Below are 27,333 nucleotides of genomic sequence, written 5' to 3' on the forward strand. Positions count from 1 at the left end.
TTCTCAGGCTGGTCCCCTCTTGATGGCTGTGCAGATTTTGAGAGAAGAACTGTCTCTGACTCTGCACCCCTGTGCTTGCCCTTCCCTCTCTGGCAGCTGGCAGGGCCTGCCTCGCGGCTGCCCGCTAGGTGGGCCCTGGCACATCCCAAGATGACAAGTCCCCCACTTTCCACCAAATTCTCGTTCTTGAGAGACTCCTGCTTCACGCCAAGCTCTCGGGCACACAGCCATGGGAATACAGAGAGCCTCGAGGAAGATCATTAGCATCGCACCGGTCTGCCCGCATCCGAAACGGCAGCACCCAAGAGGCACCTGGGCACACCAAAGCATTGGCGGGTCGATGAGAAGCGGTACCCGAAGGGTGGCAGCAAGACGCGCAGCATCCCTCCCCTGCCGTCCGCTTCCCGCGTGGAGTCCCCGGCGAGCAGGGAGCCAGGGGACCCCCAAGCGCCCGGCCGCGGGGTGTCCCGCCCCGCCGCGGACCGCCCTGCGGGGGCGGGCTGGGTGCCCCCACGGGGCGGTCCGCGTCGGGGCGGTACCCACGGGGCGGGGCGGGCTGCTCCGGGCCGAGCCCGCCCGGGTGCAGTCCCCGCTCCGCGCCACGCCGCCGCGCAGTCCCCGCGCCGCTCCGTGGGCCGCCGGAGCCGCACGTCGGGCCGCCCTCCTCTTCCTCCCCACCGCCGCCGCCTCTCGCTATGAATGCACGCCGGGCCCTGCTCTCCGCCGCCTTGCTCGCCAGCCTCCTCTGGGATTTACCTTGCTGCCTCCCGGCTTCCCTCCCCGCCGCCTCGGAGCTCGCCGCCTCCTCCAAGGGCGGACGGGGCCGCAGGGTGCCGCGGTCGCCACGGGAGACCCGCCCGCGGCAAGGGGGACACGCCGCGGGCCGGGCGCTCCCACGGGCGGAACCCCACGAGTACATGCTGTCTCTGTTCAGGACTTACTCCATCGCGGAGAAACTGGGCATCAACGCCAGCTTTTTCCAGTCGTCCAAGTCCGCCAACACCATCACTAGTTTTGTAGACAGGGGACGAGGTAAGTTCTGACGCTCCCCGCTCCCCCTCGCCCCTCACCGTCCCCCGGGGCTGCGGGCGCCCCTTCCCGCGGCGCTGCGCGGTGCGAGGCTGCCGTGCCGCGGAGCCTGGCGCTGGGCGGGGATCGGTCACTGGTGCTTCCGCGCTCCCCCCACCCCCCCACCCCGCCCCGGTATTGCAGAAAAGTGGATCTTTCGGTAAATTGAGGATCGCGTTGTTTTCTTTTCAAGCCAGCTGCGAAACCCGGACCGCGGCAGCCGTAAATGCTGTGTGCGGGAAACACGCGTGTTCCTCCCCGAATCGTCACGGGGTGGTGGGCAACACGCCCCAGCTTTGCAGGCGCGTTTCGGGTGTCAATGCAACCTTGGGGGGGGGAACACAAAAAAGGAAAAAAAACCCAACCAAAAACACACCCACAACCCGCCCTTTGGTTTCTTTCCGCCTGCCGGCGAAAAGCTCGCTCTTACCGCCGCGGCTGTAAGGCCAATAGAAAGTTCAAACTGACCGAGGGCAAACCTCTGCTGCTTGGGGCTGCTCTCGCCTAGGGTCGCTTTATCGGGGTTACCTGGAGGAGCACCGACCCCGTTTGAAAGCGCCGGGGCGCCGCCGGCTCCGCTTGCGGTAGGCAGCCCCAAGCCCAGGTAACTCCCGGCGCCGGGGCTCGGCGCGGGGCGGCCCGGGCTCGCCGTCCGCTGCGGGGCCGGTCCTCACCCACCCCGGGCCGGGCCCCGGGGCTGCCCGGCGGCGGGGAGCGCGGCGGACGGGCCGGGCGGCAGCGCCCGGGGCCAGCCGGGGCCCAGCCCTTGCCCCCGCTCTCCCGGGGCGGCACCGGCGCCGCGGGGCTCCTGGGACAGACCCGGCCGGGGCCCTGGTTTGCTTCTCGCTCGTTGTTTTACCCCTCGTACCCGAGGCAGTGGGATGGAGGTTTCTGGGCGATTTCCCTTCCCTCAAAACGCCCCGTTATTTAAAATTATTTTTATTTGTCGTTACCCTGGTTTCTGAGCCGTTAAGGACAGAGCAGTTAACAGGTTCTTAATGAAGGTTGTGCATTCTTTCCTTCTCCCCTCCCAGATCTGAAGATCCTCCCCTCCGCCCGCACCCACCCACCCCCCCCCCCCGCCCCCCGCCGCCGCGCGGGACCCTGCCCGTGTACCTGCCGGCGGCTGGCAGCGGCCCCCCGCTGCCGGGAGCGGGGCGAGCACGCCGACCTCCCCGCTTCCCACCCGTTTTAGGGCAAAATGCCGCGCCGGGAAAACCCCACGGCTTCCTCCTGGAGCTACGGGAGCCGCTCGGTCCCCAACCCGCACCCCAGCCGCAACCCCAACCAGCCCCCCGCCGCGCCGAGCCGGCAGCCGCTCCTCCCCCGCGGCACCCACGGCGCAGCCCCTTGCCCCATCGCCGCCCCCGGCTCGGGGGTCCTCCCCCGCGGGGGGGGGTTGGCGGAGGCTCTTCCCCTCCCTCCCCGGTGCCCGTCGCGCCCCTCGGGGCTCGGGAGGGTTCGTGGAAGCGCCCAGGCGTTTCCGAGGGGAGAGGGGACGCGGGGTTTTGCTTTCCACCTTCGCCTTACGGGGGTTGTTTTCTTCGTCGCCGTTCGAAGAGGGTGGGGGGAAGAGGACCCGCTTTATATGAAATACGGGTTCGAAAAGTTCAGCCGTTCAGCAAGGAGCCGGCCCGCTTTCCCGCCGGAGAGGGAACGGGGTGCTAATTCTGCGAGCCGCGGGGAAACAGAGCTGCGCTCAAGATCATCTTATTCTTGGTAACCAGAAGAAAGACAGTTAATTTAACAAATTTAGCTCATCTCGCTGCATGGGAGATTCTACTCCGGGGGAAGTGATTTGCTAACAGGAGTCCTGGTTTGATTAAGGAAAAGCTCACTTTTCCCCATTGATTTTGATTTGATGTGTCACAGGCTGTGACCTTCTGCTGGACCTTCTGAGGGTTGCTTAGCATCAAGCCACTGATTGGAGTATTTCAACTCAGTGATCTAATTGAGTGTTCATGTCATAACATATCAAATATTGTCTAGTCTCCCATAATGAAGCGGACCAGCCAATGGCACATCACCAAAAAACTTCAAGAGAGCTTCCGTTCCTCTGAAGTGGTAGCTATTTTACTGCCCACCTCCCCCGTGGGCTCCTAGCCCAGTTAATTGGCGAGCTGGAGTTGTGCTGATGATGAACAGTCTTTGCTCGGTGAAAGCGGGGGGGGGGGGGGGGAGGTTCTGTCAATTCATTTGCGGACAATATAGCCGCCCAAATTGACCCAATTAGACGGGCCGCTCTTCACCTAAGCGGCAGGTCTGGGGGAGACGGCGGTGGCCGTCCCTCCTGTCCGCAACGACATCCTTCATCGCAAGATTTTGGGGGGGCAGCAGCCCAGAGAGGAGCTCGAAGCAGCTTTTAGTCCTGCCGAGAAATGCCCTCCCCGCACGGCGTGGTCTGCGGTGCTGCGTGCCCGTGAGAGCCCCCCGCCAGCAGGGCAGCTCGGCTTGGCTCCTGCCCGCAGCAGCCCCGAAGCCAGCCCGCCCCCCGCCCTGCGCAGCTGAGCGGGGCACAGCGCTGCGGTGCGGACACCCGGCCACCGCTCCTCTTCGCCTCGATTCCTACCTTCCCGCTTGAAGCTAATAAGATCGCTTTCGGGGTAGCTCGGGAGGGAGGAAAGCCACACTACTGCCTTATATATATACATACATACATAAACACACACACAGCCGGTAGAAAAAGAGCGCAGAAAGGGGGGAAAGGGTTTGCTATTCCCTTCTCCACCCCCTCCCGCCCCCCACTCGCTCCCCCTTGTTACGGTCGCAAGATCAGACAGGACCTAGCTGAATGCAGGAAAATTACTGTTGGCACATGAAGTAACTCATTAAAACGCAGATGGTGCTCTCGCTGGCCTCGGGACCCCCAGCATTGGAGCTCCACAGTAAGGCAGGACAATTAGGAGCTGCAAGGAGTCCACCAGGCAGGGGGAAGAGAGAGAGAGAGAGAGAGAGCGGGAGGGAGCTTGAGAAGGGAGCTATAAACAAGCAAATCCACAGCCAGCGATAAAGGCGGCACGGCTCGGAACAAACCGAAAACAAAAAAGAAATAGCCGGGGTGCGAGGGAGCGCGATTTTCAAAGAGATCTCCCGTGGGAAGGGAATGCCACAAGGGCCGGCTGCCGCCGGTTCACCTCGCCTTTCCCTTCTGCGGCTGCAGCGCTGCCCGCAGCCGCGGCACCGCGGCCGGGCTCGGGCGTGCGAACTGCTGAGCTCCGCGCCTAAGGGACGGGGAAATCGGAATGGATCGAGACCGTCTCCTGTTTCTCTCCCCGTTTTCTTTGTGCAGTTTTGTGTCCCAGTTGAGAGGCAGCCGCTTCAGATGGGCAGGGGTCCGACCGTCGTTGTTTTGCTCTTGCCATTAGGGTCGGGAGGGGGGTGAAAGAGAGGGAGCAGGACGAAAGGGGGATCCCGTGTGCAGAAACTGGAAATGGCCCGGCTGTGCATGTGGCAGAAGAAAAAGCGTAAATCCCACTTGAGGTTCATCTAGTGCAACATGTTTATGCAAAACAGCGGGTTTCTGGGTGGACCGAAAGCTGCAATATAGCGTAATCTGCGCAGCGCCTTTGCCCAGGCAGTGTTATCGTTGGCAGAAGGAAAATGAAATATAAGCAGGGAAGTATTTTAATGGGGAAGGAGGGAATTCACAACTGTTAATTATTTGGTGACCTTGTATTCGATTTGTTTGAGCCCCCTATAAAAACACTAATGCAGACCAGACGGCCGCAGCGCGGCAGCGAGCAGCCGCTTCTCATCGCCGCCGTGCGCCCGGGGAAGGAGCGGGCGGCCCGGCCCGGCCCGGCCCGGCCCGGCCTGCGCGCCCGCGGAGCCGGAGTGCGGGGGCAGGCGGTGCGGAGCGGGCTGCGGTGCGGAGCGGGCTGCGGCACCGCGCTGCCTGCGCCTGGGGGTGCTTGCGGGCTTGGTTTGTTGCCCCCCGCGCTGCGGGAGGGAGCGGAGCGGGGCCGGGGCGCGGGCGGAGCAGGCAGCGGCCGTCCCCTCGGAAGCCGCGGCCGCGCCGCTCCGCTCTCCCCGTTGAAAATCATTTGGGGTTTTTTTATTTGCATTTTTTTGGTTTGTTTCTTTTTGCGAAGGCGCGGGGGTTTGCGCGCAGCAGCGCGAGGGGATGGGGAGGGCGGTCTGGGGCAAGCAGAGCCCGCAAGCGCTGGGACACGCAGCTCCCGTGGCCGCTCCGCAGCACAGGTAGCTTGGCGGGGCGCTGCGCGGTCGCGGAGCCGCCCTGCTAACGGGCAGGCGTAATTAAAGCCTTTCAAGCCATTACGGTGGCTCATTTCGGACCCGAACCTGATTTTTTAATTTGTAATTTTAAAATCCAGGAGCCCTCCCCCCCCTCCTCCCGCGGGGTTTACTAAGAGGCCGCGTTTCATTTTATTTTTTTTAATATTTATTTATTTTTATTTGAGGACGGTAGGACCGAGCTCTCCGCTTCGGAGCTGTTTATTTCCCATCGCCCTCGGGGCGATGCTGTGCAGCAGACTGGGCTGGCCCCAACCGGGAACCGAGCGGTCCCCGGGGAGAAAAACCGGGGCAGTCCGGGGCCAGCTCGGCGCTTGGGCACGACAGGGGGACGCCTCGTTCTCCTCATTTTGCTCCCCGGTTCGTAGTCCTATAGCAAAAAAGCCGCCGATCGTAGAAATGCTGCTTTCCTTGCGATTTCAGGGCAGGCTAGAGCCGAGACTGGGCGTCCTTCCGTGCCTGAAGTCTGGTTTATGAGCGAAACGGGACGTTTCAGTCCTTGCTGGCTGTGGCCAGGTCTGTATGTTGTGCTGCTGTACCCCGGCGCTTCAACATATGTCGCCCAGAAATACCCTCCGAACCGTCCCATCGCTCCTTTTCTTAGCTCCGAACCCTGGGAATAATTCAGTCCGATTTTCTCAACACGAATGATTTCGAAGGAATCATTTCTCCTCGATCGAAGTAGTTCGGGTGGCGAAAGCGCCGCAAACGGGGAGAGGGAAGGGGGCTCGGTGAATGCCTGTTACAGCAGGTAGAAGGCCCCCCAGGAAGCCCCCCTCCTCCTTGGAGCATCTCCCGGGGCGATACCGACAGACCAGGGTCCCGGAGCCCCGCGGGATGCCCCGCGGCCGTCGGGTGGTCCCCCTGCGCCCAAGGGCCGAGCGTCGCCCGTGGGAACCGGGGAGGCGGCGGGCATCGGGCCGGGGGCGGGCAGCCCTCCCGGCGCAGGTACGGTACAACCCTGATCAAAGGTTTATCGCAGCCAGGTGCCTCCCCGCTCCGGGGGGGTGGGGGGTGGGTGGGTAGGGGGAGAAGGGAAATAGAAACAGCCCTCCATCGGCTTCGCTGGGGTTTTGGCAGGATTGGGATCTCGTCCGAGGAAGGTGTGGTCTCTCCCGGTTACTCGATAGCGAAGCGAACGAAACATTTAAATCTAATCACCCGGTGTAATAAAAAACCACGGCGAGGCAGGCGCTGGGATATGCGGAATTGAAACCCGGAGAAATACCACACATGGAGAGCCGGCCCCTTGCTTCCACAGCTCGGGTAATGCTCCGAAAGAAATACCTGTCAGCCTTGCGACTCTGCAGACAACGTGTGGGCAGCCCCGCGCAATTAGGGGGGATATATGTTTTAATTTCCAGATTATTGTTGAGCGAGCGCCTGCAAAGGGTCTTTAAACTGCAAATGTGCTTTTGGTTTGCGAATTTAAATACGGCTTGAAAGAGAATTTGGGAATGGGAAAATACTTCTTGAATGTGGTTTGGGTATAATTTGCAGTGATGTAAAGTTAAGATCTGAGCCCTGATGAGTTGGCTGGGAGCCCGGTACCTGATCTGCCATGAAAAGGGAAACTTTGTGTAGCCTGCGTTAACCCCCGGCTCGCCTCAAAGCCCAGGCTGCCGGCGAGAAAGTGAAGCCGGGCAGCGGGAGAGGCAACACAGGGAGTTAAAGCAAGAGTCCCAACCCCAGCATTCATTTAACCTTGGAGATGATAAAACCTCCGCCACAGCATAGCGGAGAAAGGCGGCGGGGGGGAGGCGGCAGGGCCCCGGCGCAGCCGTCCCGTCCCGTCCCTTCCCGTCCCGCCCCGGCTGCTCCGCCGGAACGCGGGGCACGCCGGCTGCCCGGCCGCTTTGGGAAGGGCAGAGCGGAGCGGGGCTGCTCTCGTTCCCCACCGCTGGCACAGCTGAATCTCCTCCCTTCTTCTCCCCCTCCTCCCCGCTCCCGATATACTATCTTCGCCCGAAAAAAAACAAACAACGGAGAGTCGAAATAAAACTAATACTTACCGCGTAACTAACAGTCATCTAAATTAACGTTACAAATACAAACACACTTCCGCGCTGCGTTTTCTGCACTGTAGCTTTGCCCAGCCCGGATGGATGCGAGATGACTTTGCTGCTGTCTCCAAGTATTTCGGTAACGGGAATAACGGTAACGTCAGCCTGGACCGGACCAGGGAAGAGGCAGATGTGGGGCTGGCTGTTAGAAACCCCGGCTTTCCCCCCCAGCCGCAACCTGGGCTTAAAGGAAAAGCCCCGATTCGTGTGTGCTCCTCATACGGAGGGACAGGGACAGCCAGGGTGTCCCCACGCCGTCGCTACTGCCGCTCTTTGTGTGCTGGGAAGGCGGTAGCTTGTCTCGAACAAAGGGTCCCCAAACCAGACCCGTCTCCCCCCGGTTTGTGGAGGCTCCGGCGGTACCGCTTCCCCTCCCCGCCCTCCGCCGCTTTTCCCACCCTTTCGACTGCGCTGGGAGCGAGCCAGTCCTGGTTTAGGATTATGTATTCATCTGGAATTATTAGGTTACAAGAGTGAATAAATAGCGTTTATCTGATCGGATTCAAAGCTGCTTATTTGAAACAACCGGCAGCTCTGCCCCTTTCGGGGAGAGGAGCGGCAGCCGGCAGCTGCATCAGCCACGGGGAGTTTTCCAGTGCAGAGTCGGTGCTGCCTAAGCCCGGCTCGGAGACCCGCTTGCCCGGGGGGCACATTTCTCTGCCACTCGGCCGTGTCCCCCAGCCTGCCATGCCCGCCAGCCAGCCAGAGCGGCCGTGCAACGCGTTCGACCTCCGCCAAGCAGGAGCTTCAAAGGATGCTGCTGGGGAGCGCGTTTTAGGCGCCCCCCCCCGAGCAAGCCACTCACACCCGCAGGAACGGAGCTGGCTTCCCTCCCGCCCCCGCCGCATGGCAGGGTCTGCGGAGCCTTTATAAACCGCTTTCAGCAGCGGGGATCCGTGGGGAATTCCGCCTCTCCCCTCTTCCCTCCCGTTCAACACGCACGCCTGGACGTCACCCCCGAAGGGGCCGATTGCCCGCGCCGCGACCGCCCGCCTGCGGGGGTGGGCGGGGGGGCGGCTCCCGGGGGCGGGGGGGAGCAGCGCCCTGTCACCTCTGTGTCCCCCCACCTCCCGGGAAAAGGCTGCCCCCTCTTCCTCCGAAAGCCCGGGCGGCATGGCAGCGCTACCTGCTCCTGCACCACGGCAGGGACGCGGGGGCCCCCAAGGCCAGGGCACCGGCCAGGAATCGGACGGGGAGGAGGTGGGAGTCTCTGCTGCGGAGGGACAGCGGGCTGGAAGCAGCGCTACCCCTCCACTCCATCGCGACAGGGACTACCAAACAGGGACGATCATTTTCCTTTGAAACCAAGCCTGACACCCCCAACAACAACGCCCCAAGCAGAGAGATGGCTTCAAAGTGGAGCTGTGCCCAGGCCCGGCCCTGCGCACACCCTAAAGCCGGGGGGGGATAGGGGCAGGGGAAGGCGCTGAGCTGGTTTTCTCGATCGTAGCTGGAGCCGGTGGAAGGCGGGAGGCAGCTCGGCAGGGCCAGGAGACCCCTCTGCGCCGTGTCGGAGGATGCCAGGGCATCTGGCAGATGCTGGGCCCAGGGAAAGCCAAAGGAGAGGAAGAGAAGGCGAAGGCGGAAGGGGATTCTCCCGTTCTTTGCCCAAGGGATGCATGTCCCCTCCTGTCTGAAGCCCCCAGTTCTGCCCGAGACCCCCTTGAATAGCCCCAGAGCTCTCCTGAGTTGCTGGACCTTCCTTCTCCCGCAACCCAGGTGCACCTCAGCCCCCGGCCCCGCCCGCCCAAACCCGTGAAAGGGAGAAAAACCACCCCCAAATCCACAAGTGATCCATGGGCCACATCCTGCCCCGTCCTTGAAGTGCTGCCGACACCGTCCAGCGCCTCTGTAGGCAGCTCCCGCTGGATTTAATTTTTTGTTTCAGCACCTCGATAGAGCAGCTGTTGTCGTCACCTGGGGCTGTGACGGCATTTGTCGGGCTGTGTGTGTGTTTTTTGCAGACCTTCCTCTCTCCCCCCTCCCCGCCCCGAGAAGGATGCGCGGCCGGGCGGGCTGCCCCTCGCTCCCGGCTGCGAGCTCCTCGCTGCGGGAAGGAGCAGCCTCCCCGCGGGGAAACCGCCGAGCCTGAAGCGGGAGGCGGGGTCCGGGATGCGGCAGCCCGAGGTCCAAATTCCCCGGGATGCCTGAAGGGTCTGACCATTTTCGCACCGCGCCCCCCCAGCGCGCAGCGCGGCCAGGGCGGGGGCGGCCCCGGCCCGTGAGCTCCCCCTGCCCGGCCGACCTGCCGTGCCACGCCGCGGCCAGGCGGGGGCCCAGGGCCGTGCCCCGGCCCCCCCGCCCCGGGGGCAGGGCAGGAGCGCAGTGCCCGGCGGGCACTCAGCTCCGCAGCCGCGGGTGGGCGGCGGGGCCTCCCACGGCGGCTCCCGGCGGGGCAGGAGGGATGCGCTGGCCGTCCACAGGCGCCGCCGTGGGCTCCTATGCCTGGCTGCGGGGCAGGTCTTTTTCCCAGCATTTCCCTCGGTCCCTGCTGCACTCCACGCTCCACCTCCATGTCGGCGTCTGGAGGAACGCGCGGCGACGCGGGGCGACCTTCGAGTACACTAATCCGCGCCGATTAACGGCACGTTAATCCGCATTGATTTTTACATTGCCGTGGCGCGTCTGAGGGTCTCGGTTTGCATAAATCATCCCCTGCCCCTCTTGCCCCCCAGGAGGTTCCCCCAGACCTGTCAGGTAGAGCCAAGGTTGTGAAATACACTGATTAGGAATCGCAATGACCTTTGATATCAATAAATAACGGAGCTGTGTATTTCTTTAGTCTCTCTTTCTACCCCTGGAGCAGGCTGAGCTTGGAAAAGCGACGAGGGGCTGCTGAACAGAGGCTCCAGTGACACTTTTACTATTGAAATCTACACAAGCTTTACTAGCTTCTGGGGAAACCCAGGGGCTTTGGGAATTTTTGTATTTGCTGGGTTGTAAACATTTTATTGGAAAGCAGCTCAGGGGAATCTGGTTTGCTTTCTGCGCTGCACTTCGTACATCAATGTGTCAAAAAAGAAGTCCAGGTTTTTCTCTTGGAGGAGAATATAGACGTGTAGATGTATGCGTAATGTACACGAGCACACAAGCACTGCCAGTCCCGCGCTGCCGGCAGGGCCTGTAGGGCAGGGGATGTGCTGGAGCAGGGGCTGTCTGGTGCGAGAGAACAGAGTCCTGCCTGGTGCGGGTCCTCCCATAGTTCCTCTCTTTCCTCTCCCTCTTCTTCCTCTTCTTCTTCTTCTATTCTCCCTTTCCCTTTCCCTTTCCCTTCCCTCCCCTCCCCTCTCCTCCCCTTCTCCCCGCCCTGCCCCGGGCCCAGCCCGGTCCCGGTCCCGGTCCCGGTGCGGGGGCGGCCCGGAGGGCCCTGCCCGGGCAGCCGGCGGCCCTGGCTGCCCTTCCCCGCCTCGGAACCCTCTCGGCAGATCCCCCTGAGCGCAACTGACTGTAATTATTTTTTATCTCGCAGACGATCTCTCGCCCGCTCCCTTGAGGCGGCAGCAGTACGTGTTTGATGTGTCGACCCTCTCGGAGACGGAGGAGCTGGTGGGGGCCGAGCTGCGGCTGTTCCGCCGGGCCCCCCGCGGCCGCCCGCCGCCCGCCGCCCCGCTGCACATGCAGCTCTTCCCCTGCCTCTCGCCGCGGCCGCTGGACTCCCGCGCCCTGGACCCGCGGGCGGCCCCGGCCGCCGGCTGGGAGGTCTTCGACGTGCGGCAGGGCCTGCGGGAGCGGCGGCCCTGGAGGCGGCTGTGCCTGGAGCTGCGCGCCTCGGCGGGCCGCGGGCCGCCGCGCTGGCAGGACCTGCGGGGCCTGGGCTTCGGGCGCCGGACGCGGCCGCCGCAGGAGCGGGCGCTGCTGGTGGTCTTCACCCGCGCCCGGCGGCGGAGCCTCCTCGGGGAGCTGCGCGCCGAGCTGGGCGCCCCGCCGCCGCCCGCCGCCCGCCGCCCGCCGCCCCGGCGCCAGCGGCGCACCGCCTTCGCCAGCCGGCACGGCAAGCGGCACGGCAAGAAGTCCCGCCTGCGCTGCAGCAAGAAGCCGCTGCACGTCAACTTCAAGGAGCTGGGCTGGGACGACTGGATTATCGCCCCGCTGGAGTACGAGGCCCACCACTGCGAGGGGGTCTGCGACTTCCCGCTGCGCTCCCACCTGGAGCCCACGAACCACGCCATCATCCAGACCCTCATGAACTCCATGGACCCCGGCTCCACGCCGCCCAGCTGCTGCGTCCCCACCAAATTGACTCCCATCAGCATCCTCTACATCGACGCGGGCAACAACGTGGTGTACAAGCAGTACGAGGACATGGTGGTGGAATCCTGCGGCTGCAGGTAGCGGGCGCGACGCCCCTCGGCGGCAGCCGGAGCTGCGTCAGGCGGAGGATGCGCCGGCGGCGGCGGGGCCCGCCCGGAGCGCGGCTGGGGCGGAGGGGCCCGGCGGGGCCCGGCGGGGCGGCGGGGGCCCGGGGACGGGCGAGCGGGCGGGGCGGGCGGCGAGGGCCCGCCGGGTCCCGACCCCGCTCCCCTTCCCTGCCCCGCGGTTGATCTGGCGGTCGGTGCCCCCGCCCCCCGCCAAAGGTGACGGCAATTCACCGGGTGCAAACGGAGCCGGGGCAGGGAGGGAGCAGGCTCGGCCCCGGCTCGGAGGTCGCTCTCAAGGGGGCCGCTGCGTTCCTGCCCTCTCTCTTCCACATTCCTGCAAGCTTACCGGCCAGAAATAGCCTGCGGCCCCCCATCCCTAAAGGAAAAAAAAAAAAAAAGAGAGCGAGGAAAAAAAAAAAAGATAATTGCTCAAAATTGTAATTACCGGTTAGGTTTCATTTTAAGACAGCAGCGAAAAACTGTGAAGAGCGAAGTGTTACGGCAAAGCGCAACCTGGGGGGTTGGGGAAGGAAACTCCTTGGGATGGCACGGACGGTGCGAGGATGCTGTGGCCAGACCTTTAGATAGCTCGAGCTCGGCGGCCCCCGCGACCTGCTGCAGTATTATACGCAAATGTGCTGGAAAAAGGCGTTTTGTGTAAGATTCCTGTTTCTTTCCCACCTTTGGTCTCAGCTGTGGCTTCACCTGAGGGAAGTGCACTTCGAAGCACGCCTAGCCCTTTCTTAATGTAACTATGATGCTCATAGTTTCAGGCTTTTCCCCGCTGATTTCTAGAATTGTTGGCTTATCTGGTTTCACAGAGCTACAAACTGGCGGAAAAAAAAATTTAAAAAAGAGAAGAGAATAATAATATAAAATGCTAATAAAAAGACTCGACCAGGAGCAATAATTTAAAATGCACATTTTGCTTTGGATGCACTGTTGTTCATATAAAAGTTGTAAATATTTGTTTATTTAAACAGACTGAAAAGTGCAAAATGGAGATGAACAACATGCATTTCTTTTTTTTAATGTACAAAACATTATATGCACTCGAAATGTTATAATTTCTAATATTTTTAAAAGTTTATATTTGAGTTGTACAGAATTAAGCATTAATTAGATATTTCATCCTTACTTATCATTTCCTTAAGATATTATTACAAGATTTAAATTCTGTGCTAATAATGGAGAAAAGAACCTTTTTTTTTATTGTCTACCTCACTATAATGCAAGTATTTACAACTCTAAAGTTATCTGAGGTAAATTAATATTCAGAGCATTTTTACAATACACCTTTACTGGACGATACTACAACTATTACTGTATTATTAAACGTTTTTTTTTCCCAAAAAGCCAGCTTGCTTTTTATATGTTCTATTATTTAGTTAAGTAATTCTGAGTTCTCAAGTAAACATTGGCTCCAGTTCTAAAATGCTGCAGAGCTGAGTTGGAGCCAGTGCCACTTTAAGGTGTACCTAAAGCCATTCCTCCTAGCTGAAGACTTTTTGTACCCTTACGAGATCTTTAGTTTCATCTGTGGTGTATGCCGGTGGCATAAAGCTGCGTTATGTTTTCATGCGTTTTATGCAATGATTACTGTAAGTGGGAGAATGCGTTAAGGGGAAAAATTCAGGCAAACCTTTGTAAATCTCATCTGTACTGGGCACATTTATATACACTGTATGATGGTGATGAGCTAAAGGCAATGAATGTTTTATAAATGATATTTATTTTGATACAATGGGTAATATATTTATTAAATATTTCCTGGCTGTCTCTTAGATAATGAAGACCTATTCAATGAGTAGCTCTTTCAGTAAGAGAAGGATCCCCCTCCTCTCCCGCAGCGAGGCGTGCAGACAAGGTGGTGGCAGGCAGCGTGGGGGCTGTGAGCTCCTCTCTTGGAAAAAAAGAAGCAAGGCTCATCTTATATGCAGAAGGGCTGAAAGAGCTGCTCACCTGGTGGAATGTGTTTGAAAACAAGGTTCTTTTGATGGGAAGTGGAATTTTTTCACCATATCACAAGATCTGATCACACATGTTTTTCTCTGGCCAACTTTCACCCCCTCGGACTGGTGCTTGAACAAAGGAGTGCAGAATCGGGCCCAAGTGTTTGAATAGCAACAGCTGAGAGACCTGTCGAGGAGTCAAGCCTTAGAGTTGGTACAGCTGCCAGAGGAATATTTCTTTTTAGTACTTAATAGTGTTTCAAGTTAATGACTAATAGTAGATTCGGAAATCGCAGCTTTAAAAAGAGCTTTAGTTTTAAAGCCAGGTTCACTGTTTGCAGCTCTGAACGGTGTGAACTTCCATTGCTGCTCCCACCACACCGGTTCAGTCTTCTGCTGTGTATCGAGCTCTCGCTGTCTTTGGGAAGGGAAGCACTGGCAAATGATGCCCAACAGGCTGCAGTAGGCTCTCTGAGGAAAGGTAATCGAGGTAGCGCAAGATGCCGTCAACTGGAAATGAACACGTACAAATCTGAAATGTCACAAAATTCACAGACAGCGAAGGCTGAATGAATCATCTCTTTATTCTGCTGTCTAGGGAGCGAATGAATTATCATGTGTACACACAATGCCTTGGCTAAAACCGTACACTGAGATTTTCAATGCAATTTCCTTTCTGTGTAAAAACCAGTATGGCTTCTGTTGCAAGCCCGTGCATCGCACGTGTGGTAGCAAGCTGTACTGCCCTGAGCTGTCCTTTCTGCTCCGCCTCGGGCTTGGCTTTGGGGAGCTTCACCAGACAAAGTTCAACTGTGAGAGGCCTAAGAAATCTGTTCTCAAAGAGGAAACAGTGAAGATTTTTCTGTCTCGGATGTACAGTGTAGAACAGTGGGTACCTCATCCTACATTAGCTGGATTTTTGGTGACATCTTTGATGGCCAAAAAAGGTTTGAAAGCCCTTTGTCCCAAGTGTCTGGTCTCTGCTTGTTAACCTCCAAGGGAAGTGAGAGGACCCAAATGAAGGCAAAATAGTCAGAATTTGCAGTATTTGCTTTGGAGGCAAACCTTTTGGATTTTACTTAGTAAAAGAGAGGAAACACTGGCCTTTCTGAGCATGTACTCTGGATGCTATAGCTAATATAACATTATCTGAGCCCATTTTGGCAAGTCTGCTATTCGTAAAGATGGAATCTCTGCTCATTTCCTTTTTTAGGTCTGCAATATTATTTTGCACAAAATGGAGAAGGAGCAGTGTGGTGCCAAGAAGAAGTGAAAAGATACATCAAAGCTGAGCGATGGTCTTTCCTTCCTTGGACCTCCCTTTCTCTCTCCCACCCCCCTCCCAAGAGCTAACCTGAACAAAACCCAGTAGTAATTATTTTCTCAGCTTTTACCACAAATACTGCAAGCCTTTGTTACAGAGAAATCCAAATATGGAAATTCAGTGGATGCACAGCTTGGATCTCTTTGTCCTGCCAAAGTAATACAAATTTTCTTTTCCATTTCTCAACTCCCCATGCTCAAAATCATATTTAAAAAGGGGAGATGATTTCTTTTATTATGTTGCTGGCCAGAAGAGGGAGCAGAATCTATGAATTAGTGGGAATAGACACCAGCAGACAGAAGACAGCTGGAGTAGCTCTGGCTGATGGTGTGATATGTATCAGCAGATGTTACACGATTCATCCATCGCACTGGCTGTGTTGCTCAAACACAAGAACACCACTGGCTCATCTTTGGAGCATAGATATGTATCAGAACAATTAAGTTCTGAGAATGCAAATGAAAAAATTAGCACGGGGCTTAACCCCTTGCTTTGTCAGTACTGCTTCTTTTTGGACCACAGACTCCCTCTTACGTTGATTTATGGGACGGGTGTATTTTTGAAAATGGTGTTCAGGGGAAAATGCTGGAAATCCCCCATGAAGAGTAGATCCAGTCTTCCTCTTCATTATCTCCATGTAGATGAGAGTTTGGTCTGTTTACAGAAATGTATAAAATAAGCATGTTTATTTTTAACACCTCAGTGTTTAACCTCAAATGTTAGCTGAGGGACAGAGTTGATCACATTATATGAAACCTCTTTCTTCATAACCTCTTAATCTTTGCTTCAGAAGCACATCTGAAGCTTCGAGGAAGTTGAGTGGCTGAACTTCACCCTTGTCAATCATTCAGAGGTTGGGCAGCAGGACACCAGGTTTCAATAGCATGTAATTTGTTCTCTCACATAGCAGCCATGGGCTATAAAGGACTATACTCCCTTAGAGCAGCGTCCTCTTGTCAGCGTTCAGCTATATTATATGATTAGATTTCCAAATATTTGTTCTTGTTTCTTTGCAGTGTCAGACCCGTTGTAAACTGAGGATGTTCCAGCTGTTCATAATTGTGAGGGAGGAGAATCCACATATTATCTGTGCTTTGCTCGTCATCTTCCTATTCCTCGATGACTGCAGCCTTGAAAAGTACCACTGTCTTGGTTAATATATGTTAAAATTTAGTGTATGGTACTGCTGGGAATTAGAAAGGGTTCTCCCAAGGTTTTAACCAGAGATAATTTTGTATGTCAGTCTGATGCAGAGTATGGGACCTTGTATTTCCCCATGCGCTAGCATTTTGACAAAACTGGCATTTGTTTATAAACTGTGAGGGCTGTCAACCCTCTCTCTGGAACCGAGAAGTCTGAAATCACACTGGGGACTCTTATCCCATAAGACCACTTTTCTACTAACAACTTTCTGCGCTATATTTTAGGAAGACCCTTAGGAGAATCTCCATCCTATAGAGCATTGTTTAATCAGTGAAAAAATGTTGGTTTTCAGAACGTGAGAATTTTATTACTGGAGAAGAATGAGTGAGAAGACTCCTAGGACACCAGTTTCCAACTGGGTGGGCAGGAAGGACCTCAGGTGAATAAGAAAACTGGAGGTCTGGTTGACAACTCATTTCTGCAGTGGAAGTGGGAAATTGCAGAAGGGCCATAGAAGAACAAAAGGGATAACGTAAGGGCAAACTGCCAAACATCTGAGATGTCTTTACACTAATGCTAAGAGTATGGAGAATAAACAGGAAGAACTAGAAGTCTTGGGACACAACAAAGGCTACAGTTTAATCAGCATCACATAGGCTCAGTGGAATAAATTGCAGCACTTCAATATTAGCAGAGAGAGTATTATTTGTGTAGGAAGGACAGGCAGGAAAAAAGGGAAGAGTATTATCTGGTATATTAGGAATGTGTAGAAGGCCAGAAAGAGGGGAGAGACAGAGCTGTTGGAGATAAAATAGAGACGAACTGTAAAGCTCTACTAAAGATTACTTAAAGAGGAGGAGGTCGATGTCACCTTTTTTTTAGCAACTACTGGGAGTGTTCTGAGGATATGAGGTAGTAATAATTAAGGATTTTTTATTTAACCACTTATCTGCTGTAAGGACCAAAAAAAACCCCAACAAACAACCCACAACCCAAAACCCAACAGCACAGCACCGACCTCCTCAAGTTTTTGGAATGTGTTGGGACAACTTTTTCTTTCAAAGAGTGGAGGCAGTTACAGGAGATGTGGCCAGATAAGCTATGATAGATACGACTAATGAAGAGAAACTTGCTAGAAGGCAATTGGAGCTCATGTGTCTGTGGAAAAGAAGGCTTGAGTGGAGGAGAGCAAGACAAAATGACTCCTGTAAGGCAGATTTCCTCAGGTTGGGGAATTGATAGGGAAGGTTCTGCAGGGAGGAGCCAAAAGGAGAAAGGAGCTTAAGGAAACAGGCAGTTTGGAGGAACTCCTTATTTAAAGGTCTGGTAGGAAGCTATACCACTGGCAAGGAGGACAGCATTGGAAGAAATCAAGGAGTCTGAATCGTGAGCTTCTTGATTATCTGACAGCAAAAACCCATCATACAAAAGGTGATCTAAGACACTGTGCTAGGAGAAGTAAAAGAGAAGGGCTGGAGTATAAAGAACACAAAAGGGACCAGAAGAAGAAACAAGAAGAAAAGAAGGAAAAGGTTTATCACTCCATGGGGATGGTGACCAAAGGCCAAACAACAGAGCAGGCTGAAGTGTGAAACACCTTCTATGCGAGTAGGGGACACCTGATACAAGAGGCCGAACACACTCAGAGCTAGCAAAGGAATCGAAATCCAGGCCACAGAAAAGAAGTGAAGGAACATTTGAATAAAGTACATGTACTCAGAGTGGGAAGTCCTGGGGATGTTTGCTTTGATATAATTAAAGAACTAACCACAGTGGTTTCTGAAATAATAACAAATGTATTGACGAACACACAGAACTAAGGCACCAAGAATTACACATCAGCCAACCTGTCTCAGATATCTCAAGTACTCTGAGAAATACTGCAGAAAATCCAAGCTCTTCATATACTAGCAACTGCAGAATGATAATATGATTAAAACATCCAATGTGAATTTATCCAGAACAAATCATATCCAACTAGTCTAATGTTCTTCTTTGATAAGAGTGAAATGTAACTCAAGCACTTAAGAAAATGGGTTTCCAAATAGTCTTGCTACATAAAAGAGGCAGTCTGACATTAGTGCACTGAACTGTAATAGCAATAAGCGCAAAACATTACACTTAAGGATAGATAGCCTCAAGCATAATATACAAATCTGACTAGATAATGATTCTGCAAGAAAGAATCTGGGCTTTATAGTGGAATGAATTCTGAATATGGAGTAATAAACGATGCTGTTGCCCAGGATATTCCAGAATATAATAACTGGGATATTAGATGTCAGAAATACTGCATAGTGCTTTGGACCGATGAGGGCTCACGTAAAATTCTGTTTCCAGTGTTAGGGATCATGCTCTTGCACATCATTTTCTGATGTCTTCTGGACCATTGGTGGTCTGCTGACTACAGACTGACTGACGGGGCCTGGGACCTAAATATACCTGGACATGACTGGGCAGCTCATGGTCCACAGACCAGCAGTCCTTTGCCTTTTTCCTCTCTATGCTCCAAGAAATATTTTCAGAGATGCCTAGCAGGATGGACCTTGCTCGGTCCCTTGCCATCAGGAGAGGAAGGAGTGGAGCTCGCAGGGGCTCAGTGCATGACCACTCTCTGCAGTCCCACAGTGCCTGAGGTCTTTTCATCATAAACGGCCTGAGACCGAGGAGAATTGGATGCCATGGTACTCCTAAAAACTGTTACGCATTCATTTGCAATTAACTCCCTTGAGAAATACAGGCCTGAATTTTGCTCTTAAAATGGGAAAAGGGGGATTTATTGCGATGCCTATTGTGGCACCCAAACTGAACAGTGCTCCTGCTGGGATGTCATTAGTACTGAGCAGAGTGGAATAAATGTCTCCCATAACTTTATATAAGGCATTCTGTTTAATACAGCCAGCTGAATGCTGCCGTATGAGAGAGACCCTTTGTTTGCTCCCACTCCGGTGGAGTCCTGCACTGGATGAGAGTCTCTTGTTGCCATCATAAACCAGACAATGGCTCATGGCATGACAACAATGTGCTGTTTTGAAGGGCTTCTGCGAATTCACCAGGCACGATCTGCTGTTGATGCCGATACTGGCTAAAAAAGCCCCAGACCTCAATCTGCCTAAACCCAGCTATCTCTACTTCCCAGCAGATATTCTTCAGCCAGTGCTGCTGTGTCCTGCAGCTGGCTCTCAAATACTTTTCAGAGACTGGGGTTTGTGTCCTCAAAAGTTTTAATCTGGCATTTCTGTTTTGTTTGTCATTTACCATTCATACTGGTTCGGACGAGCATCTCTGGAGAGGAGTTTTGGACCTTCCTGTGACCAGCCAGATAAAAGCAATGGAAAGCTCAGGTCCATCTTGAACCAGAAACCCTGCAGACCCAAGGAGAAGTGGTTCTTAGATGTTTCTGCAGACCCTCGGCACAGCTGTGAACTGAATGCAGTGTACTTGCTAACCAACCCCTTCACATATGTCTTTGACTAGCGAAGATCAGTATCCAGTATGCCACAGGCTCCCAAATGTTAGTTACTTTGTTCTGTTATTTTAGAGTGAAATAAATTACTACAGTCATCCAGAACTGGAATTCTGTAAAACATACTCCTGTCCCTTTTTGTCAATACCCTACAATCAAACTCTTTTCATTAACAGTGCTGAAGTTGTACTGACCCTTCTCTATCATGCAGCTGCTCTTACTTTTTGTTCTTTTAGACTAGAGTCTAAAAACCTATTTAACCTGGGATGTACCTCTGCCAAAGGCTGGACTACTGGGAGGCAATGCAAACAAATTAATCACTGACAAAACAGGCAGCAGAGCTATCAAACGTAAAACAGCTACAGCAAGTCTGGCTGAAAGGCTTTGAGAGAGGAAGAGGAAATGAAGAAGTGTTCATCATTTAATGACTTCTCGAGTATTTCTGACTTCACAGTTCTTTCTAAAGAGGAATGGGCCCCCTTAGGAGAGGATGAATGCCTGAGCAGGTGAGGCACATGGGATCACCCTGGGGCCATTAGAAGTGTGGCAAACAATTTGAAAGCATTCACATTTTCTTGAAAAACAACAAAAAACCACTCTGTGTTGCCCAATTGACTTGTTATTGTGGTTAGCCTGTGTGAGGAGAAGCTGTCTTCTCATTCATGAAAACTTTCTGAATTTTTCTGTACATCTGAGTGCCACCATACTATTAGAAATTGCTAAGCTGCCTTTTAAGTATTTCAGTGTTACAGTTGTGGAAGGGCTAGAGCAGCTTAGAGAAAGCCCAAACGATGTACTCATACATATCATGCTTTGTACAGCTTGGTAGTCCTAGTGCTTCATATACTAGCAACTGCAGAATGATAATGTGATAAAAACATTCTCTGGGTTCTGCTCTGTCCACTCTCAGCACCCACCAGAACAAGCTGCTCAGTGCAAAGGTGGAATTTGTTTCAGATGGCACAGCCCAGCGCTAATGCCTCCTCCCTGCAGCTTTGTCTCTGGTCTTTACTGCTTGTGGCGCATGCTTCACGAGAAACTCCAGGGTATTTAGACTCTTAGCCTAGGGAGAGGGTTTTGTTTTGTGCGAGGAAGTATATGTATTCAAATTCAAAGCAGATTGTTTTATGCACTGTCAAATTCTGTGCAGATGGAACATGATATGATATGTTGAAGTGGGTTATATGGCATATGGCCATAATTCAGGGAAACACATTTCTCCAGCTGGATACATGCTATTGAGTTGGAAAACATGTGTCCTGCATTCTGGTAGGCTTCTACCAGAACAGTGAGAAGACAAAAAAGACAGGTAATTCCTGGTGTCGAGTATCAGCTGATACTTAGATCTATCTCACTGGTTTCATAGTGCTGTTCAAAATTAATCCTCCTGTTGTCACAACAGGCAAAGTACAACTGAAAAAAAAGCTATCACTGAGCTCTGCACCCCCAAGCACATGTTGATAAGCCAACACATGCTGACAGGCTGGACCACTTTGCACTTCTGTGACTATGGGCTGGCACGACTATGCCTTCTGCTTTCCCACCCTCAGTGGAAACGAAGCCCAAGCTGTCTCAGGGCACAGCACTTTTTCCAGGCACCAGCCCCTGACTCGTGGGCTCTGGGGATCCCTCAGGGTGCAGCTCCCACCCTCACCCCACATCTTGCTCAGCCTCACTGGGACACCGCAGTGAGCAGCTGGATGGGAGCGATGGGTGTCTTAGGGCGGAGGGGCTGCAGTTCTGCCTGGTGCCTGTATGGCCTCACAAGGTGGGGGCATCATTTCACAGCATCCCTAAGCTGGTGGGAGCCAAGCTGTATGCAGCAGACCTATTCCTCAAGGAAAACAGGCCCATGGACAGGTGAGGTGTAAGTGACTTAAGCTGTATTTATCATCAACTTATGCCTCCTGCCAGGCAGAGGTGGGCTGTGCGTGCAGTTTCTTCTGTGGTTCAACTGCTAAATACCTCGTGGTCAGACTCATGAATAATTACCTGCCTCAGCCTACTTTTAAATAATGAAGCAAGTATAAACCATTGCTCTGGAGTGATCCATCCTTTTCAACACTGCCGTTCCCTGCCTGCTGATCACCCGCTCTGCTCCCTTGCACCCGTCCGGGCTCTGACGCTGCTCTGCTCTGTCCCAGCCAAGCACAGCTAGTAAATAACCATCCCTCTCCTTTCTTCAGGCTAACAACGCTCCCCTCTCACACCCTTCCCTCTGCTTTTTCTTTTGCAGACTCTGTTCCTTTTGTGTTTCACTTTCAAGACCTTGTACAGCCACTTACTGGTCTGGATGTTGTGGTTTCTCAGGGCACAGTCCCTCAGCTCCCTCAGAGATGATGGCATCTACTCGTTCCTCCTGCCTCTCCTTTTCCCAGTTGTGGCTTTTTCCATGTTAGTCACCCCTTCCTACTCCCAGATCCCAAGTCTCTCAGCACTCTCATAGCTACAAAAATTGCATTTTCTTCAGGAGCACTGCGCCCTTGAAATCCTGCTAGTTCAATTCACCCCACCACCCAAAACTAGCCTGGCAAAATGCTGATAGTGAAGGTGGAGGCTGTCACTGCTGTGCAAAACATGTGTTTTCCCAAATGCCTTTTTTGCTTTCTCATTTTTACGTAAAAATGGCTAAAATTTTTATGATGCAAAGCTCTTCCCTTGCACTGGAAAAGACAGCTTGCTAAGAAGAATAAAAGGGATTTTTATGTGGGAAAAACATAACTGAAAAAATTTCACTGTCGATATTAAAGAAGCTTTTGTGAGGATGGAGGTAAAATACCACTTTCTGTGACTTTTTGTGTCTGCCTTCTCTGTTTTTTCAATATTGAACGCCAAGCAAAATAAGAAAAGACAAAGCCCTAAAGACTTGAAGTTATTTTTCATAAACAAAGTGAGCATTTTCATTTCATTAAAAACTCAGCCACTTAGTAACCCTCCTCATCCCAGCGTGGTTTTGTTTTTTATTTTTTCCTGCAAAATCAGCGACTGTTCCCCTCTGCATCAGGAGCTGCTGGGGCAGCTGGGATGCTCTGAGACCCAGCAGTCTCAGCACTGCAGGAACTGGGTGCAGGTGCATGTGCTGGTCCCTGGTGCACCGTGGAGCTCCCCAGGAATCGGCGGTGGCCCTGGGAGCAGGGACTGTCTTCCTGCACCGAGCACACCTTCCTGGCGTGCCTGAACAACAAACCCAGGCACCACGCTCAGCCACACTGGCTTTTCCTGAGCACGCTGATGGCTCCTGCTTGACCCAACCTGACGCAACTTGCACGGTGCAACCCATCCCTTGTTTTCACAGATTCAAAGAGATTCCTTCTAGAAGGCTGTGGGAAACAGAGAAATATGTACGTGACCTGAGGGAAGGCATAGGTGACTCCAGTGGCAGAAACCTCTGGAGCAGCTTGGTATTTCCCTCTTGCAGATAGCCTGTGATGTATCTTCATGTGGCAAATGCTATAATTATACTGAATATTTCTAAAAGGTTTTTCACGCTGCAAAAAGGACTGAAAACAGCAAAACAAAGACAGGCTTTGTCCTGCATGGAGAGTGTGGAAATTGCAACATGTTTTCTGTCATTACAGGTTGCAATTTGCAACAGATTAAATGTGGTTACATTCCTGTCCCCTTTGTGCACAACTATGAAAAAGCTTGGGTTCCACAGGCAGCAAACCCAGTAGATTTTAAAATGTTAATTTTATTAATGTAAATTAATTTAATTAATAGATTAAATTTTTAAATTAAATTAATATTCAAAGAAAACGTAAAAGAGAACAGGTAGAAAGGAAATTGCAGAGTTCTCATGCTTTGGATTTGCTGTTATTTGTGCTGGCAGGAGAGAGGTTATCATGTCACTTAAGTGAGCAGCAGTGGCTCAGCAGCGTAGCCCCAGTTCTGGATATTTGTGATCAAATCAGAACACAAAAGTGGTGATGGTGCTCAGTGGTGTGTGAGGGATGGTGCTGGTCAGAAACACCGAGTGAGTAGAAAAGGCACAGCTTTTGTCATTAAGTGTAATGAACACTCTGCTTTGGGTTTGGTTCAGGTGTGCCCCTGGGCAGTGCCTATGGGCTCTCCATGGGGGCCCTGGGGTAGCTGGTGGAGGCAGTGATGGTTCTCCAGTATGTCTAGTCACTGCAAGAAGCTCTTGCTCCGGCAGCAGGAGTTCAGAGAGCTCATTGCTGTGTCCGTTTCCCAGCCCTTCCCAGTCCCCTGACCCTACAGAGATCTCTGCTGCCCATTTGGGGTGAGAAGAAGCTGGAAGGAGGCAAGTGCATCACTCTTTTGAGGCGGCACGTGCTCCGTGTGAAGATGATGGCTCATGTGCCAGAAGAACAAAGCAGGTCTGAGCTCTGCAAACAGCATCTGCTTGGAAGTGAGGAAAGCAACTGATGAGGAAGAGCAGTCTTGGTTGGAAAGTGTGGTGTAAGCATCTGTCCTCACCTGGCAGTGAAGTAACCCTGGGAATAAAATGGCTGCTGGAAGCTGTCCAAAGGCTGCTACACAACTAAGGGTTAACTCTGAGTGCTTGCAGCTATGCACAACCCTGAGTAACTGAGGCCAGGCACAAAAGTGATTCTAGGGTCTTCTGCTTCTGTGTCCCCAGCTTGAAATACACTTTAAAAAATACTTGATTCTTAGCAGCTCTGATGCTCAGGGCACTTTGTGTGTCATGCTCCCTTAAAACTGGGCATCCACAAAATCAGCCAGCAACAACTGGTGTTGGAATTGTTCCTTGGAGTTAATGAAGTTAAGAGATCTTAAACAATTTTAACCTTTTAGCACCAAGCATGAAACCTTTCACCTGGAGAAGGGTTCCCAGGAGGTGAAACATGGGGCTGTGGTGAAGCCCAGAGGACAAGTCCTGTCTGAAGGTCTGTGTGAGGCTCAATCGGTGACAAGTCTTCCTATGGCCCACTGCAGGGGGGGGGGGGGGGCAGGTCACCTGCTCCAGGTGGGGAAGTAAGTGTGGTGCGTGGAGAAAATGTGCTGTTATTGACCCAATTAAGAAACACAAGCTTTGATTTCTGCAACCCATATTGTGGTGGAATAGTGCTCAGTGGTGTGGTGACAGGGAGAAGAGCTGCTTTTATAGGGAAAGGACTATCTGGAATTAGGGCAAGTAGATGCTATAGGAAAGCCTTGGTCAATAGCCTAGGATGATGGAGCTGGATATCTATTCCTACCAAAAATGGGCTCTGACTATGCTTTTGGAGGAAGGCAGTATTGCTCTTTAATGATGGACAAAGTACATTAACGTGAAGAGTTGACATGCAAGCCAGACTTGTGCTGTGTGTTTGTGAGAAGTAAATAATGGCCCACAGTAACTCTGAAGACCTAAATATTTGGCTGCCTGTGTATTTCACAGAAAGTTCCCCTGATTTTGAAAGGTCACACAAATGTAAGTTTGGCCCAGATGTGAAAACCAAAGAGCTTTCCCTGAGTGCTGCAGAGCAGCAACCCGCTGGTTACCTTCGGATGCCACAGCCATTGCTCATCTGTTTATTAGATGGGCTGTACGCAGGAGTTATTTCCATGGAGTTAGGAAGTCCAGGCCAATACATGCTTCTGTACCATTTGTAAGCTGTTGGGGGAAAAAAAGCAGGATCTTTTTCATCTGCAACCTTTTCCTCACTGAAGGAGGGGTCCAGAAGGACTCCGAGCCAAGGGGTCTGATCCTGGCTGTGAGCCTCATATAGAGGTGGTGTTTTTCATGTAACACACCTGAGGAGCTCTCAAAAGAGCATAAAAGCCAGTTTAACCAGTCCCAGAGGAATGTGCTGGGGTGTGGGGTGCCCTCCTGGGCACAGCAGGTGGCAGGCTGCCCTCACGGGGTGGTTGTGTTCGTTCCCAGGTCGCGGTGTGCCGGAGCACTCACGGCTCCTCTCCAGTTCCCAGGTATGAGACCTCCAATGCTGCAAAGGCTACTCGACACCCGTGTGTACATATGCAAAGCACCTTGCTATTTGGTTTGCCTGACCAGGGGAGGGTGCCCCTGGTGCCAGGGGATCCTTCCGTGTTGCTGGAACAAGCTGTATAACAACCCCTTCCACGCCGGTGCGCTCATGGAAAGGGCAGCAGCAATGCACCTCCTCCCAACCTCACAGAGCCCACCGAGCCCTGCAAAAATTACCAAACAAGTGGCAGCAGCCTTCAGGTGGCTGGAAGTGACACAGGGAACAGTGGTGTCCTGCAGAAGCCCCAGAGAGAGGGGGACTGCTGGGTCTTGGCTTATCCATCCCAGCATCAGGTAGTCCCATGCGGGCAGCTGGGGTAGCACACCTCTTCACTGCTGAGCTTCAAGAGAGATGGTCCCTGGGCAGGGCTGCCCAAAGTCCCTTGTACCTGCAGGGCTGGCTCTTAGATCCCACATGCTGGGGCATAGAGTTATAAAGATCTTCCTCCAGGGATGATGTCTGTGCAAGACCACATGGATTATGCTTCTGCTTTCTTAAAACAGTGAGAGGTGAAAACTATCCCTGTATTTCCTTACAGAGGTAGTTGTCTGAGCGGGAGAGTCATTCACAATTTGGATGCGATTTCGGTGTGATCGTCTTTCTTGTATTTACCCTGGCATGCGAAGTCGGACAAAATGTCAGATGCAAAACCAAGGTAAAGATAGGGAGCTACTGAATCTTATGTTTAGTTTAGTGTAACAGTTTGAGAGGAGAAACTGGGAGATCTCATGCATGGTCTCTGTTGGCCTGAGTCCACAGCTGCTTGATTTACTGCAGCTGAGGACCTGGCTCTAAACTGTGCTCTTCCCTCATAGATGTAGCTGTAGTCAAGCCAACGGGTACATGTCTGTGCAGATGAGCATCCTGTGTAAAAGCCAGCAGATAGCAAATGGGGGAGCAAAATTTCAAGCACTGAATGTCAGCATTCAGCTAACCTCTGCCCCTAGCCTAAAGAGCACCAAAGTGATCTGCACCTTGTAGCGCTCTCTAGCTCTGGATGGTCCCATCTCAATAGCCACAGGACTTGATCTAGACTATGCGCTGCTCCCCCTCTGGGTCTTTTCCTCCCTGTCCCCTTGCAAATAGCCACCCAAGCCACTGCCTCTCAACCTGTGCTCAGCAGCAGCTCCTCCCCTTGCTCCTGGCAGCAGCAAGCTGCCTTTGGGGATGGCAGTCTGCATTCCCCCTTAGCAGAGTAGCTCCTTCTGCCTTCTTGTGTCTTGAGTACATTCCTCAGACAGGCTCTTGGGCTGGCTTTGGAGGCTGGGTGGAAGTGTGCTGCAGGTGGCTTTCATACACAGCCTGCTGGTGAGACCACATCCACCTGCTTCAACCTCAGATCATTTTCTATGCAGTCTCTAATTTCAGGTTTGCATGGGAAGACCAAGACACTATCACTTGGTGTAAAAAGATGATTTAGAGGACTTTGTCAAGGCTGCAGGAGTAGTTTCAGATCTCAACTGAGAATTTAAGAGTTTGGGGCTCTGAGCTTACCAAAGACGTCCTTTCTCTGCGGCAGACCTGGATGGAAGAGGCTGCATACATCTGGGGCACCAGCTGTCAGACAGACAGCTTGTGTCCCAGGCTGCAGGGCAAGAGAAACTCTGCTCCGCAGGCTCTATGCAGACAGGGCTGCACAGGGTACGAAGCACTTGGTGGGACTCCTGAAGCTGGGTGTCCCCTGGCCAGCACTGAGACTACACCTGGTATTGCCACCACAGACTTCAACTGGTGTGGGAAATCCTACTCTTTTT

General features: G+C 53.2%; 1 protein-coding gene across 1 annotated transcript; it reads left to right on the top strand.

Moving 5' to 3' along the window:
• Window positions 1-612: 612 nt before the first annotated feature.
• Window positions 613-13,507, top strand: GDF6 (growth differentiation factor 6). Its single transcript, XM_037382312.1, has 2 exons — window positions 613-1,032; window positions 10,855-13,507. Exons 1-2 carry the CDS (start codon window positions 696-698, stop codon window positions 11,715-11,717), a joined length of 1,200 nt encoding a protein of 399 aa, XP_037238209.1. The 5' UTR covers window positions 613-695; the 3' UTR covers window positions 11,718-13,507.
• The last annotated feature ends 13,826 nt before the right edge of the window (window positions 13,508-27,333 follow it).

This window comes from Falco rusticolus, chromosome 3, assembly GCF_015220075.1.
Source record: "Falco rusticolus isolate bFalRus1 chromosome 3, bFalRus1.pri, whole genome shotgun sequence".
Classification (NCBI taxonomy): Eukaryota; Metazoa; Chordata; class Aves; order Falconiformes; family Falconidae; genus Falco; species Falco rusticolus.